This window comes from Notechis scutatus, chromosome 4, assembly GCF_049901735.1.
Source record: "Notechis scutatus isolate UNSWTSFEM ecotype Mainland chromosome 4, rNotScu1.2, whole genome shotgun sequence".
In the NCBI taxonomy this organism is placed as follows: Eukaryota; Metazoa; Chordata; class Lepidosauria; order Squamata; family Elapidae; genus Notechis; species Notechis scutatus.
In genome coordinates this window covers 142,617,182-142,642,122 of record NC_142012.1, presented here as the reverse complement: position 1 = coordinate 142,642,122, position 24,941 = coordinate 142,617,182, and the positions used below count along the sequence as shown (strand labels likewise).

The following is a 24,941-nucleotide window of genomic DNA, read 5'->3' as shown; positions in this document are numbered from 1 at the left end:
TGCAACTAGTATAGTTTTTTTTTTTCATTAAAGATGCAGTTTTGACATTTATGATGTTTTTAATACCATTACACATCAATTAACAGCATTTGTCCTTGCTTAACAACTCTAATTGGGAACAGAAGTTCTACTGCTAAGTGATGCAGTTCTTAAATGAAACAATATGTGACCACACTGCTTAGTGAAAGCAGTTTTGGTGGTCCCAGTTGCAATTGCTTGGCCAGGAGCATGCCATTTTAGGTGAGGATCTTATGCTTCTCCTGTCCTGCTGTGTCTGTCTCCACTTAAATTCCTCCCACCTAACTATCTACCACCCAACTCTGCCTTTTGACTATCCTGCACTCCAATGTTCCTGCATCTCTACCATCCCAGCTGTCTTCACCATCTTCCTTCTCCTGCTGCTAAGGCCTTTCATGAGTCAGCGAGGGCAAGAGGGTGCAGGAGGGTGAGGGTGCAGAATGGAGTGCAGGGTCATAGGGATGGCAGAGGCCAGACTGGCAGGAGAAGCAGAGTGTAGGGCAACCAACTGGACAGAGATGGGAAGGAAATAAATGGGTAGGAGAAGTTGATACACAAGTTGTGAATGTAAATGCAGATGGGCTGCCAAGCACCTGAATTCTAATCAACTGACCATGAGAGCACTGCAATCGCCATAATTCTGAAGATAAGTCATAAATATCATTTGTTCAGCAGTATCATAAGTTTGAATAGTCACTGAATGAATGGTCATAAAGCGAGGACTACAGTAAATTCGTAAGCTGTTTCTTTGCAACTGTTTAATTTTGAATTAACTGACTGATAAGTCTTCATTGAATATGTTTAACATGCACTTTTTCACTATAGCCTGACATTTCTTATAACTGCACACATAAATATATGCAGATTAATAATTTGTGGTCAGGGTAGTGATTCTGATCAATGCATGAGATGATGAATGACATACAGTAAATGCAAATCTGTAATGTTACTGTTGTTGCTACCGCTGTAAAGCAGTACACATTGTACTGCTTTACAGAATTTCATCCTGAACTACAGAACATGACAGCTTCATTATAAAAAGAAAGGTTACCTGGAACATATAAAATGCCAACTTTTCATTATATTCCCACTGCTTTAGAGCATGTTCCACTTCACGAGGCACAACTACAGAGTTTTTGCCTTGGCTTGTAGTCATGTGATAAAATTCTGCAATTTTTACCAATTGTTCTCTTAGGTACCTGGTAGAGATTTGAGTCCATTCTATAGAGACACAAATTAAGTAATTGTTGACATTTGTTTTTCTTCAGTGACAAAACTGAGCCAAAAAAAACTCAACACAATTTGATTTATACTCAGCTGAGCTGTTACAAACCCATAATCTCAAAATAGTGATCAGTGGGAGATCCAGTTTGAATGGCTTTTAGCATGACAGTCTTTACCACAATGCTTTCAAAGAATGCAAGTTAATACCTGTAGTTTGCTAAAGGAAGTTTGTTATGCAAATGTCTTGGATGGATTTCATGGATCACGTTTATGTACTTTGAGCAAGTAGAAATAAATTGTAGTTTGATATGAATCAGGTTTGAGAATTCATTCGAGAATAAAAATTGTTCAAGCATTTCCAATCATCAACTGAAAATAATTTGTATCACTTTATGAAATTAAATTCAGAATTGACTATAGGCTTTACATAAAGAGACTCTTAATGTAAAATAAGTAACTACCTTTGAAATTAATATTAATTCTTCTCTTACTCTGGGGGAGTCCTTATCTGATTCTGACACGAACTAGAGACTTCAGAGCAGGAATAACTTTTGCAACATTTCAACAGTTGAATCCAAGGAGAGATTCTAAGTCCTAACAGGGACAGATGCCTCAAAAACTATGACTAAGGGATCGAAAAGTGAGAAATTGTTCAATTACAAGGAACATAGTCTCCTTCACTCAGGTCTGTTTAGGAAACAATCTTTTCTCCTAAACACAGAGTAGACCTGAAGGATGGAGCTTTAAGGCAGAGGCATACAAAATTGAAACAAATGTCATTTTGCCTTTAGAAACATTCAGCAAACTAGAAGTTTCATTTAAGATCCATTAGGCTGTAGAACTATAATACCTGACTGTCCGTTGCTTAGAAGTTGACCTCTGGATTTTCTTAGGTTTCTGTAGCTATTCACTTTCCACCATCTTATGGCTATTATGTGAGCTACAAAAGTGGATGGCAGAAGAAAGACCCAGATTATCTGTCATAATCTTTCCTGAAATTTGTAATTCAGATCTGTTAAGCCTTACCACGGTGTGAGTGGATTTATTGTTGCTGGATTCTAATTATGCTTTTGAGAGCAACTCAGTTTACTGTTTCCAGAAAAGGACAGCAACACTAGTGTTCTGACCTAGGCTTCCCAAGATCATGAAGTAGACTCCTCATCCCAATAATTCATTTTATTTAGGTTAAAGTGAATTCCTCTCCAGCAAAGTCCTAACAAACAGTCTTTCATGAGATTTCACAACTACAGACCTTTATCAGGCTTGGAAAGTTGCTGGGCTGATATCTTCCAAACGCCACGCTGTAGCAGAAATTACTTGGCAAGAAGTCAGGAACAGATATTCACCCTAATGAACTAAACTAATTGTCTCCTGCAAACACCACTCCCCTTTCTCTCCTCTTTATTCCCTATGGGAGGGACCGTTCACCGTCCACATGTGCTCTTACTCCTGAGTCGACCCTTGTTCCTTAACTGTTCCCTTCTCCTGGCAGGTCTGCGCATGCGCACACTAGGAAAAGGCTCCAGCTGTTCTTCTGCCCCACTGATCCCTGACTCCGAACTCAGCTGATAACTATCACATGGCCCTAGCCACATCTCTGCCTCTGACGCAGACACTCGTCAGAGCCTTCCCCAGACTCCAGGACTGGTCCATGTTCCTCCCCAACCAGAAATGTGGAACAATCCATTTTGCTATTCAAGACAACAGTATGCACTTCCAATAATAGCTACCATCCAATAAAAGAATTAATTCTCCTGATCTCCCTTATTTGCATGTCTGTCTTATTATATTTCTGAAATCAACTTCCACCTACATATCATGCACTATAAAAGGAGAATGCAGCTTAGGAATGTTGAATCTTTTCCAAAATGCAGTTTTAATCCCCAAACATTAAACCAGAGGTATTCTTTTTATCTAAAAATAACATGGAGTTACATTTAAATACATAGTATTGATTTTGTTTCATAGAGTTCAAAGGCAGATGTTATTCATTAAAATACATGGAAACTAAGCTGAAAATTTCTACAGTGTCAAATGCTTCATAAATGATCTTTACAATGTTCATTTTTGAACTATTTTGGCACAGCTTTTATTAGCTGAGGATCACACATCTGAGTGAGGGGGATATACTCCTCAAACTAATGGGTAGAGTCAAAACAAAACTCAAAATTTGTTTTATTTGCATAATTTAAATGAAATTAAATATGCTTAAAATATTTGTCTCTGGATATATAGTTATTGATTTTCCTCTTCTATAACATGAAAAGTAGCATTTTGGAATAATCCTTTAGAGTTTCTTGACTACCTGCATCACTTTGGGAGTTATTGTTGGTTATGTCTTAGTGACTAAATTACTTCCAATTTCTACAAGCCAAAAAAGTTTGTTTTCCATTTTACATATCATTTTTATTTTCCATAAAAATGATATGTAAAAATGATAAGTTTTACATTTCCATTTCTTTAGAGATACAATAATACATAGTTTCTTTATTCTTTCAAGAGATATTATAAAAATAAAGTAGGATAATCATTTCAATATTATGCCAGTAGATATTTCAGAATGGAATCCTCCATCACTATCAAAGATTTGTGAAGTACTGTATTAATGTTACAGACAGATCATGCCAAAGGGAAAAATATTCAAATCAAACTGCCAACATATCACCTTTATAGCAAAACTCCACTTCCAGCTGATCACTGAGTGAGCCTTTCTATTATCATAATCCATGCCTTGAGATGCTCACTGAGATCAACATATTACAGAGTAGATATGAAACAATCCTAAATATAAAATGATGCCTCTGGGCATTCAAGAAAATAAATTAGTCTTATTACTTCTACAGATCAGTCAATAAAAGATCTCTGAAATGTAGTGTTACAGCTATTAAAAAACTATAATTCATTTTATTTGCTATATCAATAAACATGCCACAGTACATTGTATGCTGACATTTTAGTTAGTGCTGTAAGTATTTGATTTATTTACCTCATCAAAAATATCACTTGAAGCCAAGATTGCCAAACATACTTTGGCCATGTCATGAGAGCTGAGTCACTCAAAAAGTCAACCATGATGGGAATGATCAGTAGAAATAGGAGTTACAGGGCTGCCCTAGTACCTGCTGGTGTGGACACTATAAAAGATGACACTGGGATAACAATGGTGGATCTGAAGGAGGCAGTATGAGACAAAGGGGCCTGGAGAGAGCTTATCCGTAGAGTGGCCAAGGGTCAGATACAGCTGATGGACTGATGACACTAATGTAAGTAGTCGAAGATTTTCAGCTTTAGTTAACAAAACCTAAGGCACAATTTGACTTCTTTTCAGTTTAGTATGACAGATGTCATAATATTACAGGTAAAAGGAACACCATGGCTTGTTCAACAACCCATGTTTTAAACAACTTGATGTAGTGTAAAGACAGTTTTCTTACTGCATTACACAGCAGCAATGCTATCCATTTCACCAGTTCACCAGAAACAGTCCAATTTGAAAGAAAGAAATTACATTACATTACTCTTCTCCAGTTGTTTTAGGAGCTATAGTTCAATACATCAGGAAAGCATGAGGTTGAAAAACTATTTTACATATAACAAGTCATATGTTGCAAAGCAATTATATTTGCTTGGAGGCATCAATAGATAACTACGAAGACAAAAATCTATAACATAAAAGCAATTGAAAAGAATTATTGTGTGAGGCAGGTTTAATTAGGCATCCTGAACTTGTCACATCAGCACTAAAGTAAGGAAAGCTCTAGCCATATGCATGTTTGTTATGAAACTCAACTAAGCACATCTTATTGAGTAAATGCACAAATAATACAGAACAGCTTAATATGCAAGAGTGAATCTACTTTGTGAAAAAAATGAAGGTATAAACATTTTAAACTAACAGCAGCAACCAGAATATTTATTTAAAAGCAACACCAGTGTGATTTTTTTAAATATACATCTTTTATTTTAAACTCTGTAAATTACCCTTAAAAAGGAAAATGCTTTGCATAAGAAGTGAAAGATACCATATTTTCAGAGTATAAGACATACTTTTTCCCCTAAAAATGTGGGTGGAAATGTCTGTGCGTCTTATACAGTGAATACAGGCCCATTTTTGGCTTCCAGAGGCCTCCATGGGTCCCACTTTTGCCCTCCCTGGCATCGAGGCCAAAAATGGGTGTGTTCTTTGGCTGCAGTATGCTTATGGATGCAGGGGAGGCTGAAAACAGGACGTGCAGAGGCTTTGGATGCCAAAAACAGGCCCATTTTTGGCCTACAGAATGCTTCTGGGCACCAGAGAGGGCAAAAACAGGACGCACAGAGGCAAAAAACTAATGTTTTCTTGTTTTCCCCCTTTAAACCAAAGTGCATCTTATAGACCGATGCGTCTTATAGTCTGAAAAATATGGTAATCTGGAATCCACTTTTATTGTGAGGTGAGCTTTCAAGATTAGACGGGGGAAAGCTAGTGAAAACAAGTCCCCTTAAATGAATCATGTTGGCATTTAAACAAATGTGGAAAAATCTGAAAATGTCTGGATGCAAATTGACTGAAAATACAGGCAAAAAGGCATAGAAAATTCTATTATCTTTATAAACTTTGCTAGAAAGGTATGAGAGATATAATGTAAATTAGCTTTATTTCTTTCCATTTTTACCCTGTTTTCTTAATTTATTTGACTTATTTTTTACTACTTTCCTCCACACCAAATCATGTTTATCCCAAAGGAAATAGCATGATGGGTATGTATTATCTACCAATATCAATAATTTAAATAAAAGGAGTGATCCATTTGGGAAATTGAATATAGAGTGACTAAATTTCTAGTTAGGTGATGGAACTACCATTTTTGAAAACATGGTGTTAATAATGTACGTGCTGTAAAAACCGAATAACATTAATAGATACAGCCTATTTGTCTAGAATCTGCTCAATTTTTTACACTGAGGATAGGAAGAGAACAAATTAATACATTTTCTCTGTAGGTCATTAATTATGCTTCAGCTTTCATTCTGCTCTTTTGCTGTACTAAAAATTTAAATATATTTTCATTGATCAATAATGAGAACCTAAAGAAATGGAGGCTTGATTTTGTCATTTCCTGATACAACAAGCTTATGGTTCTTGGTTTTTTGAACTGCACTGACACCTACTGTAGTTTATAAAGCATACAGGAAAAAGTGAAGCTTATCAACTTATATCCTCCATACAATAGTACAATTCCACAACAGTGCAAAAATGTGCATTAATAAGATGTTACATTCAGTATTTATTACCAAGATTTGGATCAGCTGCCTGGCGTTTCTTGATTTTAGCTTCAGAGATGGCTGAGTAGTAGGCACAAGTCATTTTTATCAACCATGCTGCTCGCAAGAGTGGCACAGAGTATCTTGCTAAATAAGCAAAAACGTCTTCCTTTTTGCTGAGAATTGGGACCTATATTTGAAGACAAAGAAAGAATTTTAAAAGGTGGCTACAGAACTCTAAACCTGTTAGATGACAAACTGTAAAATTTAATTCAACTACGTAGATGTAGTAATAACTGAATGACATGTAGAAAAAAAATAACAATAGGAGTAACTAGAGAAAGCAAAAGTTAGTGTCAAATTAGTCAAACTGTTGCTTTTTGGTATGTCAAAAATAATGTATAGATTCAAATAATATTGAATTAATCTGGATCAAATGAAATTATGTATTATTCCCATTAAAAGCTGTTTGGTTTTAAATAGCGAGTTAAAATACACTTGCTGGCAAAATCAATATTTTATTCATTGATCAAAGTATTTCCCCATTTTTTTCAAAGGATATTGAACAGCCATAATAGCTATAATACGCTGCTTCAGAAAAATGTTTGAGGCAAAATATGGTAAACGTATATATTCTGTCACACTGGCAGCTCTTACATCTAAATGTAATTAACAGCTCCCATAAATGCCAATCCTTAAAATGCTATGTATCTTAAAGGTGCAAGCCCAAAAATGTTACATCTAAGTCCTGTGAAAAAGAGATAAGTTCCACTAGTCCACTTAGTCAACACACTTAGGTGAAATTTAGGCTTGATCTTAACAATATCTAAAATTGGCCAACATTTCTACCCCTCAAGAAATAGATTTTATTAGGTTTCCTGAAATATTGAAAAGTCGGCTTCCTTCACTCGTCGTTAGGTCTCCTATTATTTTCAAAATACTGAAAATAATAGGAGTCTAGAAGTTTACACACAATATGTTCACAACTTTAAGGGCTAACTTGCTTATATTGTTTCATGCTAAAGTCAGCACTTAAAAGTTTAGTGAAAGACAAGATTCTAACATAACTTTTTCACAGGTCCCAACCAGGAGTTTCACGCAGATATAAATTTTTAGCAGTTTTTACTCTTTTTATTGTCTCTGACGACTTGTAGAAGTTTCAATATCTATTTGTGCAATATATCATTGTTACTTACAACTCACTGGAGAACAAGGTGTCATTTTGTCCACTGCATTCCAACATAGACAATAACAGGGCCATAGCAGTTATTGTTGCTATTATGTACAAGCCAATCATAATTCTGAAAATCCAGAAGTCTGCTCTAATACACATATTCTCCATGGCCATTGATTAGCTACCTCTATCTGCTGCTGGAGGTCACTTCTTGCCAGCATTTTTAGCATTAGCTAGAGATAGTATTCATTTGTTATCAGTCATTTGTTCTCTCCTGCTCCACCTCATAACTCCCTTACTCAGCTTGACCAGTAACTAAACTTAACATTTTAAGCATCTACCCAAACTGACAATACTCAGCACTATCTCAGATGACCAAAAATGATTGGTGGTTGTTTTTCCACTGACAAGGGAAATGGGGGAGAAAAATCCACCAATCCCTTTCCTTAAATCACTTGCAAGGAGTTATTAAGGTACCATTCACTGGCCTCATTACTGCTGCACAATAGCAATAGGAACAACATTGTTTCGTCCACCAAGAAGATCATAAGTAATACATTGCACAAACAGCTGTAGAAACTTGCATGAATCCTCAGAGATCATTTAGGTTGGCATGCTTTTCAGTAGGCTCAGCATCAGGTCAGTCATAAGAAAGAACAGGAGTCTCCAACCTTGGCAACTTTTAAGACCTGTGGACTTCAACTCCCAGAATTCTGAGAGTTGAAGTCCACAAGTCTTAAAGTTGCCAAGGTAGGAGACCCCTGCAATAGAAAATTTAAGAAAGGGAGATGAAAAAAAAAGCAATACAGATCATTAGCGGTAAAAATGGAACAGGAACTCTCGTAATTTCTTTTGCAGGAAGCTGCCTTCATCTTGTTTATTTTGTTAATATTGCACTTTAGATTCAGATCAGAATCACGTGAAATCCTCCCTCTCTCCCAAATAGCGAAGACGTCATCCAAGTACCTTTTTTGCTAGGAAAGTCAGAGGTTTATTTCCTGCCAAATCCGCAAACCACGTATGAATTGCACTCTGGGACCGAGCAGTAACTAGCCAGTAATTGTCTTTAGCATTTATTTGCAATTTCTTCTTTCCTATATCCTGGAATGTATTAAGTTTTAATTTCTCTGCTAATATGCTGCTAAAATAAGCACCAATCTGATAAGAGAAGAAAACGAAAACAGAATAAGCATTTTCTAAAACTTAAATATATACAATGTCCTGGATTAAAGAGATCAAGTGTCCTTTAACTAGTACCTTGATAAAATTAGCCTCTAAATTCTTTATTGTAGTAGTCAAAAACGTGATAAGCTAAAATGATCTCCCATTATTGTTCAAGTATAGATATTATGGATATAAAAGTTATTGATACTCAACATTAAAATACCCCTTAGGCTATAATAAAAATAATCTTATTATTAAAGCATATTTGCAGTTTAAAAAACCTGTCCAGAAAAGGCAAATGTTAAATTTGAAATCTGTGACATTTTCCTTCTTTCAAATATCAATTAAAATCATTTGTAACAGTAGATACTTGATCGGCATATTGGGAATTTCAGCATTAGGAAATCCACATCTTTGACCCTGCATGCATTCACCTATGTATTCATAATTTTCAAGTTACACAGATTAAAAAGTTTTTAAAAAATGAAGACACACATTACCAAATCAATAAAGAAGGTATTGTAAAACAGCATACAAAATTAGAAATTCTTAAGAGGAAGCACTTTTTCGTTACAAAAAAAACACATACCTTTGATGGGTTAATAACAATATTTCTAGCAGACCCATGTTCATCTCCTGAGAAAGGTGGCTGATTACTGAAACCTTGTTTTACATTTACAGCAGTTAGCTCATCCTACAAATAAAGTATAATGTTAACTGAGTTTTGCAGCAGGTTCCAAATTTAAGTGAGATCAGATTCTCATTAAGGAATTAAAATTTCTATTGTGCTATGAATAAGATATACATTTTACGCATTCTTTGCAAATGCAAATCTGTTTATGATTTTTTGTTATAAACATTTTTATACAATTCTCTTATATTATCTAAAAGTAATTAAAATTTGGCACTTATCAAATTGACCTAAATACTTTAAAAAAAACATGTTTAGACAATTTTACACATTAATGATACAAACACTGGGTTCTTAAACATATAGGTAATTATTTCTTCTACTTCTACTACTTGTTTTATCCTAAAACAATATCCCGGGAAAGCCAGTCTGATGTAGCAGTTAAGGCAACAAGCTAGGAACTTAGTGAACCATGAGATCTTAGTCACACTTTAGACATGAAGCTAGCTGGGTAAACCTGAACCAATGTTTTTGTCTCAGTCCTAGGAAAGAAGCAGTGGCAAACCACTCCTGAAAAAAATCTCGCAAAGAAAAATGCAGGAACTTGTCCAGGCAGTCTTCAAGAATTGAATATGATTGAATGAATGGAAGAAAAAAAATCAAAGATCTTATCCAGATTGGCCTTTAGGAATGAGACGATTTATTAATAATACAAAAAAACATGCTGTTATATTTGAATATTTTTGGTTTTACTCTGTTACTTGTTTCAGTTAGCATTTTACATTACAGAAAAAAATCATTAGACCTCCCAGGGTGTAATTGGTTGCGGTTGTGATTCAGGTGACCCTGAAAACACAACTAAACCTCCAAGTGGCCTCAATAGCTCTTAGAGAGAGTGCTAACGACCAGATGGCTGCAAAGTAATACTATCTTTCCATTCCCCACCCCACCCCGCTTCCATTCTATCAGAACCTATCCTTCCATCCCACCACCATCTGAACTGATGAAACTTCTGGGATGAGAAGTGAAACATTTTCTTCTTCCTCAAGGAAAAAACAGTGCAGTTACCTTTTGAAAAAGAAAAAAAGTACCTTTGAGAGAACTATAACCTATATGACTGAGAATTTTCCACAGAGATTTAGATTTCTAGTTTTAGTTAATCTAGTTAATTTAGTTAAGACTAATGCCAGCCTTAACACAATGCACTATTTTGTTTCATTCTCATAAAATTTGGCAACAAAAACGCTCTGGGTTTCAACAGAGATCAAAATTCAAATCTTTGCCATTAGTTTTGAAGCTAATTCATTTCCACAGTGAAGATGAACCAGCCTTCTGTTTAAACAATAGCACAGCTGTACGGATGAAACTGTGATCATTGTAACCCAACCGAACTTCTATTTAAAAGATTCAGATGTAATTTTGAAGATGTCCTTAGTAACTATATCTTTCAGTGATAAAAGACCTCTTCCTTGCCTCTACAAAAGCTTGTGAAACTTCTAACAGCAATCATGTGCAAATTAATTATAAAGTGAAAACTACATACTGTGTTACAGCTTAGCATTTAAAATATTTCTGCCTCTAGCACATCATCTTTCCATTGGAAATTAACTCCTATTTACAAATCAATAAATCACCATCGTATATGTTGCCTAAGTTTCTATCTTGCATATCCTAGCTACTAGGTGGAAAAGTAATGAATAAAACAGCCCATATCAGAAAGTATAATGTTTTTCCCAGTCCAATATATCAGGCCCATTTAAGGGACAAAAGATAGAGATTAATGCTACATTTTAATGTATTCTCTAAGCTATAAAATATGTATGTTATATAAACAAATGTCATAGTTTTATTGAAAAACAAAAATGAAGTTCAACTATGTACAACACGGGTATCAAACTCGCCATGTCACATTGCTGTCACACAAAATATTGCAGTGTTTTTTCCCTTCACGGAGCCGGGGTGGGCATAACCTACACATGATGTATCTGGCCTTTCAGGCTGTCAATTTGACATCCCTGTGTCAAATTTCAAAACGCATATAAGGATTTTTTTTTTTGAGCCAGCTGAGGTACTTTTGAACAAAAGTCTTCAGGCTTGTAATCCCAGCACTTCCCAGAAAAATGTACATTCAGTCTTAATGTTTGCAGCAAAAAAGCCCACACTGTTTGCCTATCAAACAGTATCAAACAAACACAGTCCCTGATTCAGAACAATATGAACCTGATGAATAGCTTCAAAGAACGGCAACCACAAAGCATTCAATTGATTTGCACCATAGATCTTATTTTTATCCAAGAACTGGATGTTGTCTGTTGGGAATAGTAATTTTTACTATCCATAGATACACAGATAAATTTTAGATATAAATCAGGATCAGCAGACAAAAGATGTGGTAACAAAAATGTTCTATCAGAATAGGCATCTCTAACAAAAGTTCTGTCAACTATTTATCATCTACAGGTAGACCTTGACTTATAACCATTCATTTAGTGACCATTTGAAGTTTTCATTTAATGACCACCCAAAGTTACAACAGCACTGGAAAATGTGATTTATGACAGTTTTTCACACTGATAATTGCATTATCCCCATAGTTACATGATAAAAATTCAGACAATTGGCAATTGGCATTTATTTATAATGGTTCCAGAATCTCAGGGTCAGACAATCATCTTTTGTGACCTTCTGATAAGCAAAGTCAATGGAGAAGCCAGATGCACTAAACAACTGTATTACTAACTTAACAACTGCAACGATTCACTTAACAACTGGGGCAAAAAGTCTGATAAAATGGCACAAAATTCACTTAACAGCTATCTAGCTTAGTGAAAGAAAAGTTGGGTTCATTTGTGTTTGTAAACCCAGGACTACTTGTAATTCCTGCATCCTTGGTCTTGCTTAATGGAACATGATACTCACCAATTTCTATTCTCATCACTTCTTTGATATTTCATGAGAGGCCAGCTTCATTATCCAGAAGTATTGGGATTATAACTCCCAATATTTCCACTCTATATGCCTAAAGGTTTAACAGCAATCTATCTTGTTGATCTTGTTAGATGCTTTAGGGGTTATTAGAATTATTCAGCAATTAAAACCAGCTGTAAAACAGCAGTGATTCAGACATGACATACTGACCTAGTTTATTCCTCACATTAAATCACAATTGGCTGGGTTCATATACTGCCCTAAGCTATAAACAAAAATCTACAAATGATAGTAGTTGGACTCACAGAAGACAACATGACAAAATGAAGCAAAATTTATTTTACCATGATATAGGAACCCATACTTTCCAAGTAGAGAACAATCTCCTCTTTTATACCTCAGTTGCTTTCTTCTGCTTCTTCACTAGAGCTACAAACTAAGATTCATTCACAAGGAAATGATGGTTAAAAAGGACCAAGGTTGAACAAAATGAGTTAACATCCTCTAGGGAAAAAATGTTTCAAAGGTGGTTCCATGTGTTAGGGTAATAAAATCCCTGATTCATTTTCACTTTTATAAATCTATGTGATTGCTAAAAGTCAACACCACTAATTTTACATAATCAATCAAATACTCACTCAAATCTGGAGAAATTCATAATCTGCATTTAAACTATGTGTGCAAGACAGCACAATCACATATTCTAATAAATTGTTTCTAGTTTAGGATGCAATCTGTAGGGTTACAATGGTATACAACAATATACAGAATCCGCAAAGCATTTAAGACCATTGTTGCTCGAGATTCCATTAGTAATTTTCAATTGTTGCTTTTTATATCTTTTTTTAAAATCAGCCTTGTAAAAAATGTACAGAAACGTACAAAACGTACAAAATTTACTTTTTCTGAATTGTCTTTATTCCATTCAATTTATGTCATTTCGGTACAGTCTTGAGAGACAGAATCACACAACAATTTCAGAGAGTAATCACTGTTCAGTGCACAACTGCACGAAGGACCTGAATAGCCTGAATCACAACAGTTTTTATACAAAAGAAGATTTTTTTTCTCTTTCAAGTTTTTACACTTGGAAATTATTGGCAGATAATTAAAGCAAACCTGAATTGTAATTCCCTGACATTCTACATATGCCAAACAACAAATGCATGTTTCTTTTGAAAAAGCCTTGAGAAAATCTATTGGATTTATTCACTACAAACACTGCTTAGCCTCACATCCAATTCTTTCAAAGAAAAAAAGTTATTTTTTGATAGTTTTGCATATACTCATTTAGTGTACCACATTGTTTGGAGGGGGGGAGCAGAAAAATTAGAATGACTCAAAGGAGACAATGAGTTCCACACATAATTTTGCAACAGCAACCTTTCCACACTTCTTGAATTTTGTATTATCTAAATTATCTTTTCTGTTTCAAATAGAAATAGAAATTTCAAATCCCCAAGGGGTTCTTTCAAATCAATGTTCACAAACTAATATTTTCAGGAGATGCTTTGATCGTCAGAAAGATTCCCATATATTACAATATCATTGCTCTGTGAGGAAACCTGAGCATCACATTATTAAGATTTCTTGGTTTGAATCCCGATGTGGATATCAACAAGTTCAGTAAATTCAATTTATTTTGTTTTGATCAATAATCAGTAATTATATCAAATCCAAACTCATTCAGTTCCTAATAATACCAGAAAATTAAGTATTACATTCAAGAAAGAAAGAGCATGGGACCAGTTATATTGTTTCTAAATGTTTATATAATATTGAAAAATAGAATACTCTAAACCTATGAATTCCTAATTAAAGAACCAATTGCTCATAAAGTTAATTTTAAAAACCACAAAGGTGAATTCTATAGTAGAGGGGAGGAGGGACATATTCTCCCAGCATTAAGCTAGCGGGATGAAGAGATTCTGAAATGTACACAAATGTTGCCAGTCTTCTCACAAAATCACAAACTGGAAAAAAGCTATTCTATTTAACTTCTGCTTGATGATATATTCTATATGGACTAGACAGGACTGAGATAAGAGAAATAGTATAGCCCATAATATTTATGCTTTATATTATGGCTATTTCACCTGATGATTGTATGGAGCTACATAAAGCCATTTTTTCTAACTAAAACTTGGGATACTTAAAATTGGTAGCATCATCAGTGCTATTGACTAAGTGCTATTAACCAGTACTGATTATGTTACCTAGTTTGTATAATGAAATGTCTACAAGAAAACAGCCAAGCTCAGAGAGCACCAAGGACCTCTCATTTCAACCCTGAGCAACAAATATTCTCCTTTAAAGGTATATCAGCTAGAAAGGTATCAGCCAGAAAATGGCTTTAGTCAGGTTCAATTCAGAGTTGATAGTATATCTATTGGATGAAAGTCAGAATTATCCACCATTAAATTAATATAGACTTTGTGTAAGAATTTTTACATTTGCTGGGATGCACTCATCTGACTTTTTCTTTGTGGCTTATGTCCAAAAACTTCCCCAGTATAATTTCATCATATTCATAAATATTCACAGGAACTTTCAGATAACATACTAAAAAGTATACAACAAGGTCTAAAATGGTTTCACTAATCTTAGTTAAACATAATGACAGAATTACGCAATGACTACTATACTCACTTGGCGGGTCAAATACAATGGCCCCAAAACAGCCCCCTCCCTCCTGGGCAGTCAGCAGACTAGAATTTATCTAGAAATCTGTTCACACATGTCTATTTAGCCCAAGGCTACAAATCATCAAATGCTTATAAAGATCTATTCATTCCACATCTCTAGAGAGATAAAGCAGGTTGGTACTCTTTATAAGGATGACATTCCTTGCTCACTATGACAGCTCTCCTATTCCCACTTCATGCGACAACTCCAAGATTGCCATTTAGGTAGCAATGTGTTTTTTTCCTTTTTTGAACAAAACTTTGTTGGTGAAGTTGACCTGATAAAATTGTCCTGGAGTTTGTGAAAGTTTTTGAATCATAAAAGGACAGGCTGGATCCAGCTGTCCTGTCTTTGATAAGTAAAGTTTTGTCCAAGTTGTTCCCCATTAGCTCCAATGTTCAAACTTTGTCCCAAGTTTAAGGACCACCCTAGTAAGTAAAGGTCACATTAAGCATATACAATCTTTTCAAGAAACCAAAATCAATTTCAACCAATACAGCAAATTGAAGAATTGGACCCTTTTACATTATGGCTAAGAAATTATTCAGGGAAGCTTTTACAATTGCACTTTATTTCAGTACTATTTTAATGGCATATTTTTATGCAAAAAAGAAAGAAAAAGAAAAAGTGGGCAAGGTCAGTCTAATGTGCATATATTGAATGAAGAACTGTCCCTATTAAAACTATATTAACTCTTAATGCTTTAATTGTACAATATTGCACAACTATATATGTAATTTTATTTATTGCTATGTATCAATCTATTGGCTGGAAAGCAGACCAAAACAAATACATACAAGACTTCCCTTGTTCCAGGAAATCAATACAACAAATTAACACATCAGTTCAGCATATTAGAAAGGGCCATCAGATAGGTTGTATATACAGTGTATGCTCAAGGAACAAAAGCAATTATTTTAGATATGTTGGTTATTAAATGTGTATATATTGATGGATCCAGACAACCTATTAAGCCATAATGTGCTTTGTTCCAATTTGGATTGTGGAATGCATGAATCTAGACCATTATGGGCTACTTTATTTAATCACACTTTGCTGAATACATGACTATTGGCTAGGCTTAAGCATCACATTAAGCTAGAGTCATTGCTTAATAAACCATAATGGCTAAATTTACTTGACAATCTAAGCCAAACCTAACAAATCACATTATATCTTAAATTTGTTTGCGATGAACAAATCAGATTAATTTGGAATTCTGGAAATTTATATTTACATCATCAATATATATAGAAAGTGGATTAAATAGGAACCAAGGGAATTCAAGCCCATAAAACTGCAGCTGAATTGAAATCTTTACAAAGAGAGATGCTAGGTCAAAGATTATTACTTTAGCATAACAGTTTTTTATAATCAAAACATGAAACATATTTCCACACCAAAGATTGTAAGTTGTATTCTTTAAAGCATTCTGAAATGTTAAGTAGATGGCATGAAAATATAATACTCTAAATACATATACCACTAGTGTATGTGTATATGTATACATCAAATTAAAGATACATGTGTGTGTGTGTGTGTGTGTACACACACACACACACCAAATTAAAGGATAAGAGATTCATTACAATGCAGACCACAGCAGTACAAATATCAATATAAGATATACCCACAGAATAATTCCTAAGTTTTTAAAATGGCAGTAAACAATATACTGATCAGATGACATATTACATACTACACAAAATTATTGTTCTGTAAATTGATATGTGTTAACTGTGTCCATTTTTCTCTACATGAGACAAAGTTATTAAAATCTGAAAAATAAAATAAAAAAAACTTTTTTTCACATTCCATATGGGTATTTTTAATAATAGAAAGTCCAGGGAGATAAATAAAGATATTCAGTAATATAATTCTAAAGTGTTTTGTAAAACTAAAACTATAAAATAGCATCAAGATTTCTCTATAGCCCACACTATTTTCCAGTCTTTTTTAGCCAGTACTAAGACAAGGATGAAATTTTCCTAACCCCAGAAGTAAAAAGTCATAAGAATCCCACAATCAGCCTTATGAAGTAGTCCAGACAGAAAGAATGCCCTGATCAACTATTAAACTTACTTTTTTGTAAGATTATATTAACATAATATTGCAAGTTTGAAAGTACTGTACATCTCTTTCTCTGTCACCTTTACAGTTCAGGAAAATAAAGGGTCCCTTCTGAGACTTTTGCTATCACCACATTCCTTTTTAGTCACTTAGAGACAAACAACCTACTCTCCAATAAACAATTTGGTTTCAGGAAAAAACTATTCTGTAATCTGCAACTCTTACACTACAAAAACATATGGGCTACACAACTCGATCAGGGCAAAGCAATAGACACAATCTACATAGACTTCTGTAAAGCCTTTGATTCAGTGGTACACGACAAACTACTCCTAAAACTAAAATCTTATGGTATCTCTGGACACCTGCATAACTGGATAGAAGCATTCCTGTCAAACAGACAACAAATGGTCAAAATTGGGAGTGTCCTATCAAATTCTGTACCTGTCAATAGTGGTGTCCCCCAAGGCAGTGTTCTAGGACCAACTCTCTTCATACTCTACATAAATGACCTCTGTGATCATATTAAGAGCAACTGCGTTCTTTTCGCTGATGATGTAAAGCTGTTCAATACCACAGACAATACTGCTACCCTTCAAAAAGATCTTGACTATGTATCAGAATGGTCAAACAAATGGCAACTTCAAATCTCAACAAATAAATGCTCTGTCTTACATATTGGCAAAAAAAATCAGAAAATAAAATACAACCTGAATAGTCAAGATCTTGTTGATGATCCAAGCTCTGTAAAGGACCATGGAATACTCATCTCTAATGATCTAAGTGCTAGAGCCCACTGTAACTACATAGCCAAAAAGGCATAAGAGTTGTTCACCTAATCCTACGTAGCTTTTTCTCTGGTAATATCACACTACTAACTAGAGCATACAAAACATTTGCTAGACCAATACTCAAATACATCTCATCAGTCTGGAACCCACATTACGTATTTGATATTAGCATAGTTGAGAAAGTCCAGAAATATTTCACAAGAAGAGTTCTCCGCTCCTCTACTCGTTGTAGAATACCATATGCCACCAGACTTGAAATTCTAGACCTAGAAAACCTTGAATTACGCCGTCTTTGGTCTGATCTAAGTATGGTATATAAAATCATACATTGCAATGTCCTACCTGTCAATGAATACTTCAGCTTCAACCATAACGACACAAGAGCACACAATAGATACAAACTCAAGGTTAACCACACCAAACTTGATTGCAGGAAATACGACTTCAGCAACAGAGTGGTCAATGTCTGGAATACTCTATCTGACTCTGTGGTTTCTTCCCCAAACCCCAAAAACTTTAACCTTAGATTGTCTACTATTGACCTCACCCCTTTCCTAAGAGGTCTGTAGGGGGCGTGCATAAGCGCACCAACATGCCTACCACCCCTGTCCTATTGTTTCTTTTATTTTTCTTATATGTACCCATTTCATGTATTCATAACTATGTATATACCTATACCTATTATCTTGTAAGCAATTGACAAATCAAATAAATAAATAAAAAAAAATAAAAAGGTTGGTGACCCTTGATCTGTAAGGCACCAAGAGTCAATACTGATCTGAAGGCACTAAAAAAACGTCTTTATATTACCACATGTATATACATTTACTGTAACAATTATTTCCAATAGGAATTATAAGACTTTCAAACTACACAAAATAAGAATTGCTCCAATAGCACAAAGTTCTAGTATAGGACCCCTTTCTAAAAAGCAGATTTAAAACAGATTTTACCTGAATTCACCCAACACTACAAAGTGTAAACTATGATTAAGTAACTAACCAAAACATGTTGGAGCATGTTGAACTAACCAAACCATCAGCTAAGACATGCTTGGGGTTTGCTTCTTATGGTTTAGCATACATGAAGACTGCCAGTGTAAACTGTTAACTATGTTTAACTGTGGGCCAAAGACAGTCTTTTAATGGGAATGGACATAGCCAAGCAAGAAACGGTCCGCCAACATTACAGCCAAACTGCTAAGGCCTCCCCCATAAAGGTTGTAATACAGTTAAAGAAACCCTTAATATCAGTTTCTTAGTAACTTGCAACTTTAACCTACAGAGGACAGAAATTAGTGGCAACTGAGTAGCAGGTGAAGGAATCCCTTGATAAATTGTAATGAGCATTATAACAACCTTCCTTCCCCCCCAGCAATTATCTGTTAATTACACAGTGCCATAACGTCATGGTTACAACCCAGTGCCACTAGCTAGAACAATACATGCCAAGTGCCACTGTTTTGAAAGTCATCTGATTTGGGGTGACTAAGAGAAGCAGCTTCACTCCCATCTGATCAAATGTCAAGTCACTGGTCCATAGGCAACGTCTGCCAGAAAAAGCACCGTTTAAGGAAAGCTCGGGAATGGGGGAGAGGGGAGGGAATAGAAGCTGTTTCCACCTGCTGGGAGAGGGGTGGCCTCCGTCACCCGGGGTTTAAGACTAGCCCGGGACTTCATTTAGATGCGCAAAAAGGCAAGTCAGGGTTGCGGAGGAGGGGAAGCGCCCTTTTCTTTTCTAGCTGATGTCTTTCAAAAAGTTTGGGGAGGGGGGGAGGGAGGAAGTGCACCTAGAAGAGACGAAGAGGAGGGGGCGGGTTTCTACTACACAACCTCGGAGTACGTCAGGGCCCGGCGCGCAAGCATATCACCGCCCCCCCCCCCTCCCAATCCATAACTCAACGCTACGAAATCTCTCAGGGTCCGCAACAGCCTTGCGAGGAGCTCCGCTCTGAGGCTGGCAGGCGCCTTCTCTCCCCGCCCTCCCCCCCGCAACCCGCCTTAGCCTGCCTTCCCTTCCCTTCCCCCTTTCAGGGGGTCGCCGGTCAAACTTCTCCCCCGGACCAGGTGTGTGCGCGGACGGAGTGATCGAAGCCCCGGGCTTACCTCCTTCTGCTTGGGGTCTTGAGGATAGACGTCGGGCGGCCCCAAACGGGACCGTTTGAGAGGTCTCTGCTCATAGCTGAGGAGCCCGAAGGCGGCCATGATCTCTCATGTTAGCCGGCTAAATGAATGAGAGAGAGAAAGAGAGAGAGAGGAGTTGGAGATGGAGCAGCCTCTGAGCACCAGGGAGCAGCACTTGGCTGGCAGACAGACTCCCCCCCTCTGGGTCTGGCTCTTTTCCTACGTGGGAGACATACATAGATACGTACGCGGGGAGAGCAAAGGGCGGCTAGGATGCGGCAGGATTGCAACCCAACCCGCCCACAGAGGCAAATACACACACACACCCCACACGTGCAGACAAACATCCCTGGAGAGCTGAGCGAGGGCGAGGGGGATGTCGCGGGGAGAGAAATGACAAGAAGGACCAGACGACTGGGTGAAAATGGATGGCGAGGCCAGGAAGAAAAGAACTCTCTTCCCTCCCCCTAAAAAGAGATGAATCCTTCCTTCCCAATAGTTGTAGGATTTCTTCCTTCTCTTGCCCTAGGCCAAATTTCACAGAAAAAATAAAATAAAGGCTTTTTAAAAATAAAATAAAATAAAATAAACCAGGGATGTAGTTCCCATGACAGCAGACACCAATGTCGCAGTAGCGCATGAGGTTTCAAAGTCACAAGTTCAAATGTCCTCCGCACAAGATCACGTACCTCTGACCTAAAGTAGGTTATCACGCCTAATTTCATGCCCAGCATTGCTACGGTGGGATAAGGGAATTCCCTTTTCTCCTATAAATTGGGGGCAAGAGAGTAAAATTAGTCTAATTGATCTTGACTATAACTTGCGTTAACCAAAATATCTCAACCATATCCGTTCCTTAATTAAATGCATTGACTGGCGGAATGTGTTAGCATGTGTTGCTTTTGGACGCGCATGACAAATTAGCATTGCTTTTTTCCCCCCTGCACTGGAAGATTGTGGAGAGAAACTACTTAATGGAAATACAAAAGGTGACACAAGGTATTTAAGGAATATTACATAAACTATGTTAATCAGTTTTGAGTGTTTACTTACAGAAGTTCCAGTGAGGCCTGTGTTATCTGTATTTGCTACATCACTGCAACAAAAATATATGATGCAATCAAATAGTTAATCAATGCCCAGGATGCAGGAGATCCTAAATGAAAAGATATGTTCTCTTGGCAACCAACCAGCCACTCCAACAGATTGCAGCTGCCTTGGCTAGTGGTTCTAAACAGCAACACAAGAAATGCAGTGCCCTCCATGGCTCTACACCAGTACACCACCAAGTTTGCAAAGCTTCCATCATTGTTCACACTGACTTCCCAGAGAATGGGCATAGATCAGCCAGAACTGGGAAAGGAAGAGGCTTCAGGGTGATCTTTCTCTCTGTGGCACTCTGTTTGTAGTGCCATAACCAAAAGCATCGATTTGCAGATTTAAGGCCTTGTACTCTCCAAATCTCCAAAAAAAGATATCAAGAAAAAATGGGATGATAATTCCGTAATGGAATTCCATTACGGAGAATTTAAGGAGAAAGAATCTCGCCAGTGTTTGTTTTGGTAACATGGTAGTTTATATTGGTAAGTGTGCGTTCATGTATTTGTTATCTATTCTAGGTTGCCCAATTTCAAAACAACTCTGGGCAGCTTCAAGATTAAGAGAAAACAAAAGGAGAGCAACACTATATAAAAAGCAAAACAGTGACTCCGGGGGAATAAACAAACATTCCCTTCAAATGCCCCAGGTTCCAAGGCCTGGGGAAAGGACCAAGTTTTTAGAGCTTGCTTAAAGGCAAATAGTTATTAGCCTGGCCCCAAATTTAGAAGCCGTTCAGTTCCTATATATATCTAATGCCCACTATGGAGAACTCAGACAGCTCATCCATTTTCCTGTAGGCCTACATGATAAATCATCAGCTGGGCCGTGGGTGAAAGATTTCTGCTTCCTGGCCATAAAGATAGTTGGAGAAGTAACTATTTTTAGAACAAGTGTTACAGAAGATGAAACATCCTTCACCCCAATCCTTTCAGTAATTCTCTCTTAAAATTAGAAAGAGGTTTTTTTTTTTCCTCCCTAACATTCATCCATTCTACTTTTCTATAATTATTCTTTCCATTACACCATGGAGGAATAGAACCCAAATCTTCATCAGTGGGTTACACTTTCAGATATATTGTCTCCATTTCTGGGTGATTAGTTTTGGGAAGGAATTCAGACAAATTAGAGCAAGTTCAGAGAAGGACAAGCAATACGATCAAACGATCAACAAAAACTCATGCAGAAGGATTGTAAAAGCAGAGCATGGTTAAGCCGTGACAAGAAAAGATATTTGAAAAAGTATCTTCTCTGCTATTCTGAATTAGAGGACATGAAATAAACAGGTTAAGAACTGACGGAAGACACTGAAATGGTGGCACCTTTATGGCCAACCATAAGCAGAAAAAGGAAGAAGCGATAAAGAAATATGCCTCAAACTAACACTTGATAGATGTGAAAGCCTTGGAAAAGATATTCAAATCTCATGAAGCGTCTATACCAGGGGTCTCCAACCTTGGTAACTTTAAGACTTGTGGACTTCAACTCCTCATAAACCCCTGGTCTATACCTACAAAGATCACAATCATGAATGGTATTCCCTGTGACCCACATAGGTATTTCTCTCTGTGGAAATGAAAGTTGGAATCTGAAGCAGCAGATAAAAAGTGTATTGGCTCTTTTGAATTTGGTGCTGGAGAAGACTCCTCAGAAAGCCATGGACAGCCAAGAGAAGAAATGATCTGATGATATTACCTAGTTTGAATAATGAACCATGTGCAGGAGAATAACCGAGCTCAGAGAGCACCAAGGGCCCCTCAAAAAAATGATGATCAAACAAATCAAACTAGAGTTCTCACTCAAGGCACAAATGACAAGGATTAAATTATCCTACATATTATGCAAAGACCGAGATCCCTAGAAAATACTCTAATGCTGAGAAAGATGGATGGAAAGGGAAGAAGATGACCAGCAACGAGGAGGATGGAGTCAGTTATAATGGCAGAAGGTGTCCCATAAAAAGACTTCAAAGATCAGGTTAGAGCCATATTGTCACAGAGAAAATTCTTTCTGTCATTGCTAAGATTAGACAATTATTTGATAGCACATAATTAAATCAAATGAAAAGGAAGAGCAATTCAACAATAAAGTCAGTCATCCAAAGAGCTCTTGCCACTGTTCTTTTTTTGGATCTCTATTAGTTCCTTATTTGCTGGATAGAATTTTCTTTTAAAAAATATCTTCCTCCTTGCTCACAAATAATTCATAATGTCAATGAGCAGAGAGACCTACACATAGTTTATACCATGGAAGTTTACAAGGGGCAGTATGTGATACATAACTGACAGCATGATGCATGCAGTAAGTTTTATAATTTGCTACAGTTGTGTGTGCAACTGACACAAGTTGCCTAATTTGTCTCAATATACACACTACACTCTTGTAATTCTATGAGATGCCTATGGTTTTTTACAGATGCACCTAGCACAGATATCTAGATTATAAATGAAGTGGGTTCTCCTTCTCTCTGCTTATACTTCTGCCTACACAGGTGTAGGTCTAAATGTGTGGTCCACATCTGAACAACCAACCATGTTCTTCTTGGATCAGGATGATTATCTATCTAATATTTAAGGAAATTGAAATCCAGTGCAGCTGCTCTACATATCACCTGTAAATAAAGCTAATTAATAGGATACTACCAATCATAAATTTTATTATTTTGGAAAACTCCTGATACAATATTATTATGATCCAAATCATAAAATTAATACTAACTGGTTATGAAGAAGCATAATCCCAATCTATGCTTGGCTTCTTGGATGTCAGTCCCTGTTCTCAGGTGACCTCTCTCAGTCAATTGTTATACAGAGATGTTCAACTGGATAGTAACTATGCACTCCTCATAGAAATTGAATATTATAAGGGGGGGGGAAACCCACTGAGGAAAACTATTATTCTGGGTCATAAAATGCCAACATTCCTGTTGCAAGGACTGCATCAGATAGTCAGAATCAATGATCCTGAGACTAGACTTCACTGTTACTACCCCAATGCATAAGTTCCATAGCTTCACTTGCCCCCAAGTGAGAGGGTCACAGATCCAGAAAATAAAAGTGTGATTTAAACCTTGCTTTTGCTATATATGTTCTGCATTTTACATTTTCCAATAATTGAAGTTCTCCATCAACTATATTTCTAGTGTCTGTAATAAAACTAGATTATCAGAAACGATGTCCTTGAATCTCTGTCTGTGAAAACCTCTAGTACCAGCTTTGGTCCATAAGAAGCCTAACAATGCCTGAAATAATTTTATACAGTACCAGAATATATTTGGACAATCAACATAGACTGCAAAAAAATCCACTTTCAATTTAATCTTGTTACTCAAAAAAATAATAATGAAATGATCATATTGCAGGCCACACAAAAAACTGCTACCACAAAATATATAAAATTTCCACATTGAATTGTTTGTCTTTTCTTATTATGGTTGTTCACACAATCAGACAGATGTTTAGGTTGGATTTGGCATATTCATCCATCTGTTCAGTCCTTTCCAAGGACCTGGGTTAGGCAGACTTCTTTGCTTGATGATATTAAGGGTTTATAAATATAATTATTTCATAATCAAGGAATAACAGTACAAAAAATAAAAATGATCACATTTTTGACAGGTATTTTTGTAAATTCAGATGCCAGTCAGGAAGCTAGGATTTATCCATATAATGTAATTATAAAATGACCAAAAGTGGGAAAGCACAATATACAGGTGAGATATTGAATACCAATAAATATTTAATCTGCTCGTATTCCACCTAATACATCAATACATAAATGAATGTCTTTGT

General features: G+C 36.3%; 1 protein-coding gene across 1 annotated transcript in view; it reads right to left on the bottom strand.

The window, feature by feature from the left end:
- Positions 1-20,297, bottom strand: part of MED12L (mediator complex subunit 12L) — a 196,110-nt gene extending 175,813 nt beyond the window's left edge. The window contains exons 1-5 of the mRNA XM_087965157.1: positions 20,035-20,297; positions 9,414-9,518; positions 8,627-8,818; positions 6,517-6,676; positions 1,070-1,239 (exon numbers count right to left, since the gene is read on the bottom strand). Coding sequence (XP_087821283.1) covers positions 1,070-1,239; positions 6,517-6,676; positions 8,627-8,818; positions 9,414-9,518; positions 20,035-20,133 — 726 coding nt within the window. The 5' untranslated portion in view covers positions 20,134-20,297. The remainder of the gene's footprint in view (positions 1-1,069; positions 1,240-6,516; positions 6,677-8,626; positions 8,819-9,413; positions 9,519-20,034) is intronic.
- Positions 20,298-24,941: the final 4,644 nt, after the last annotated feature.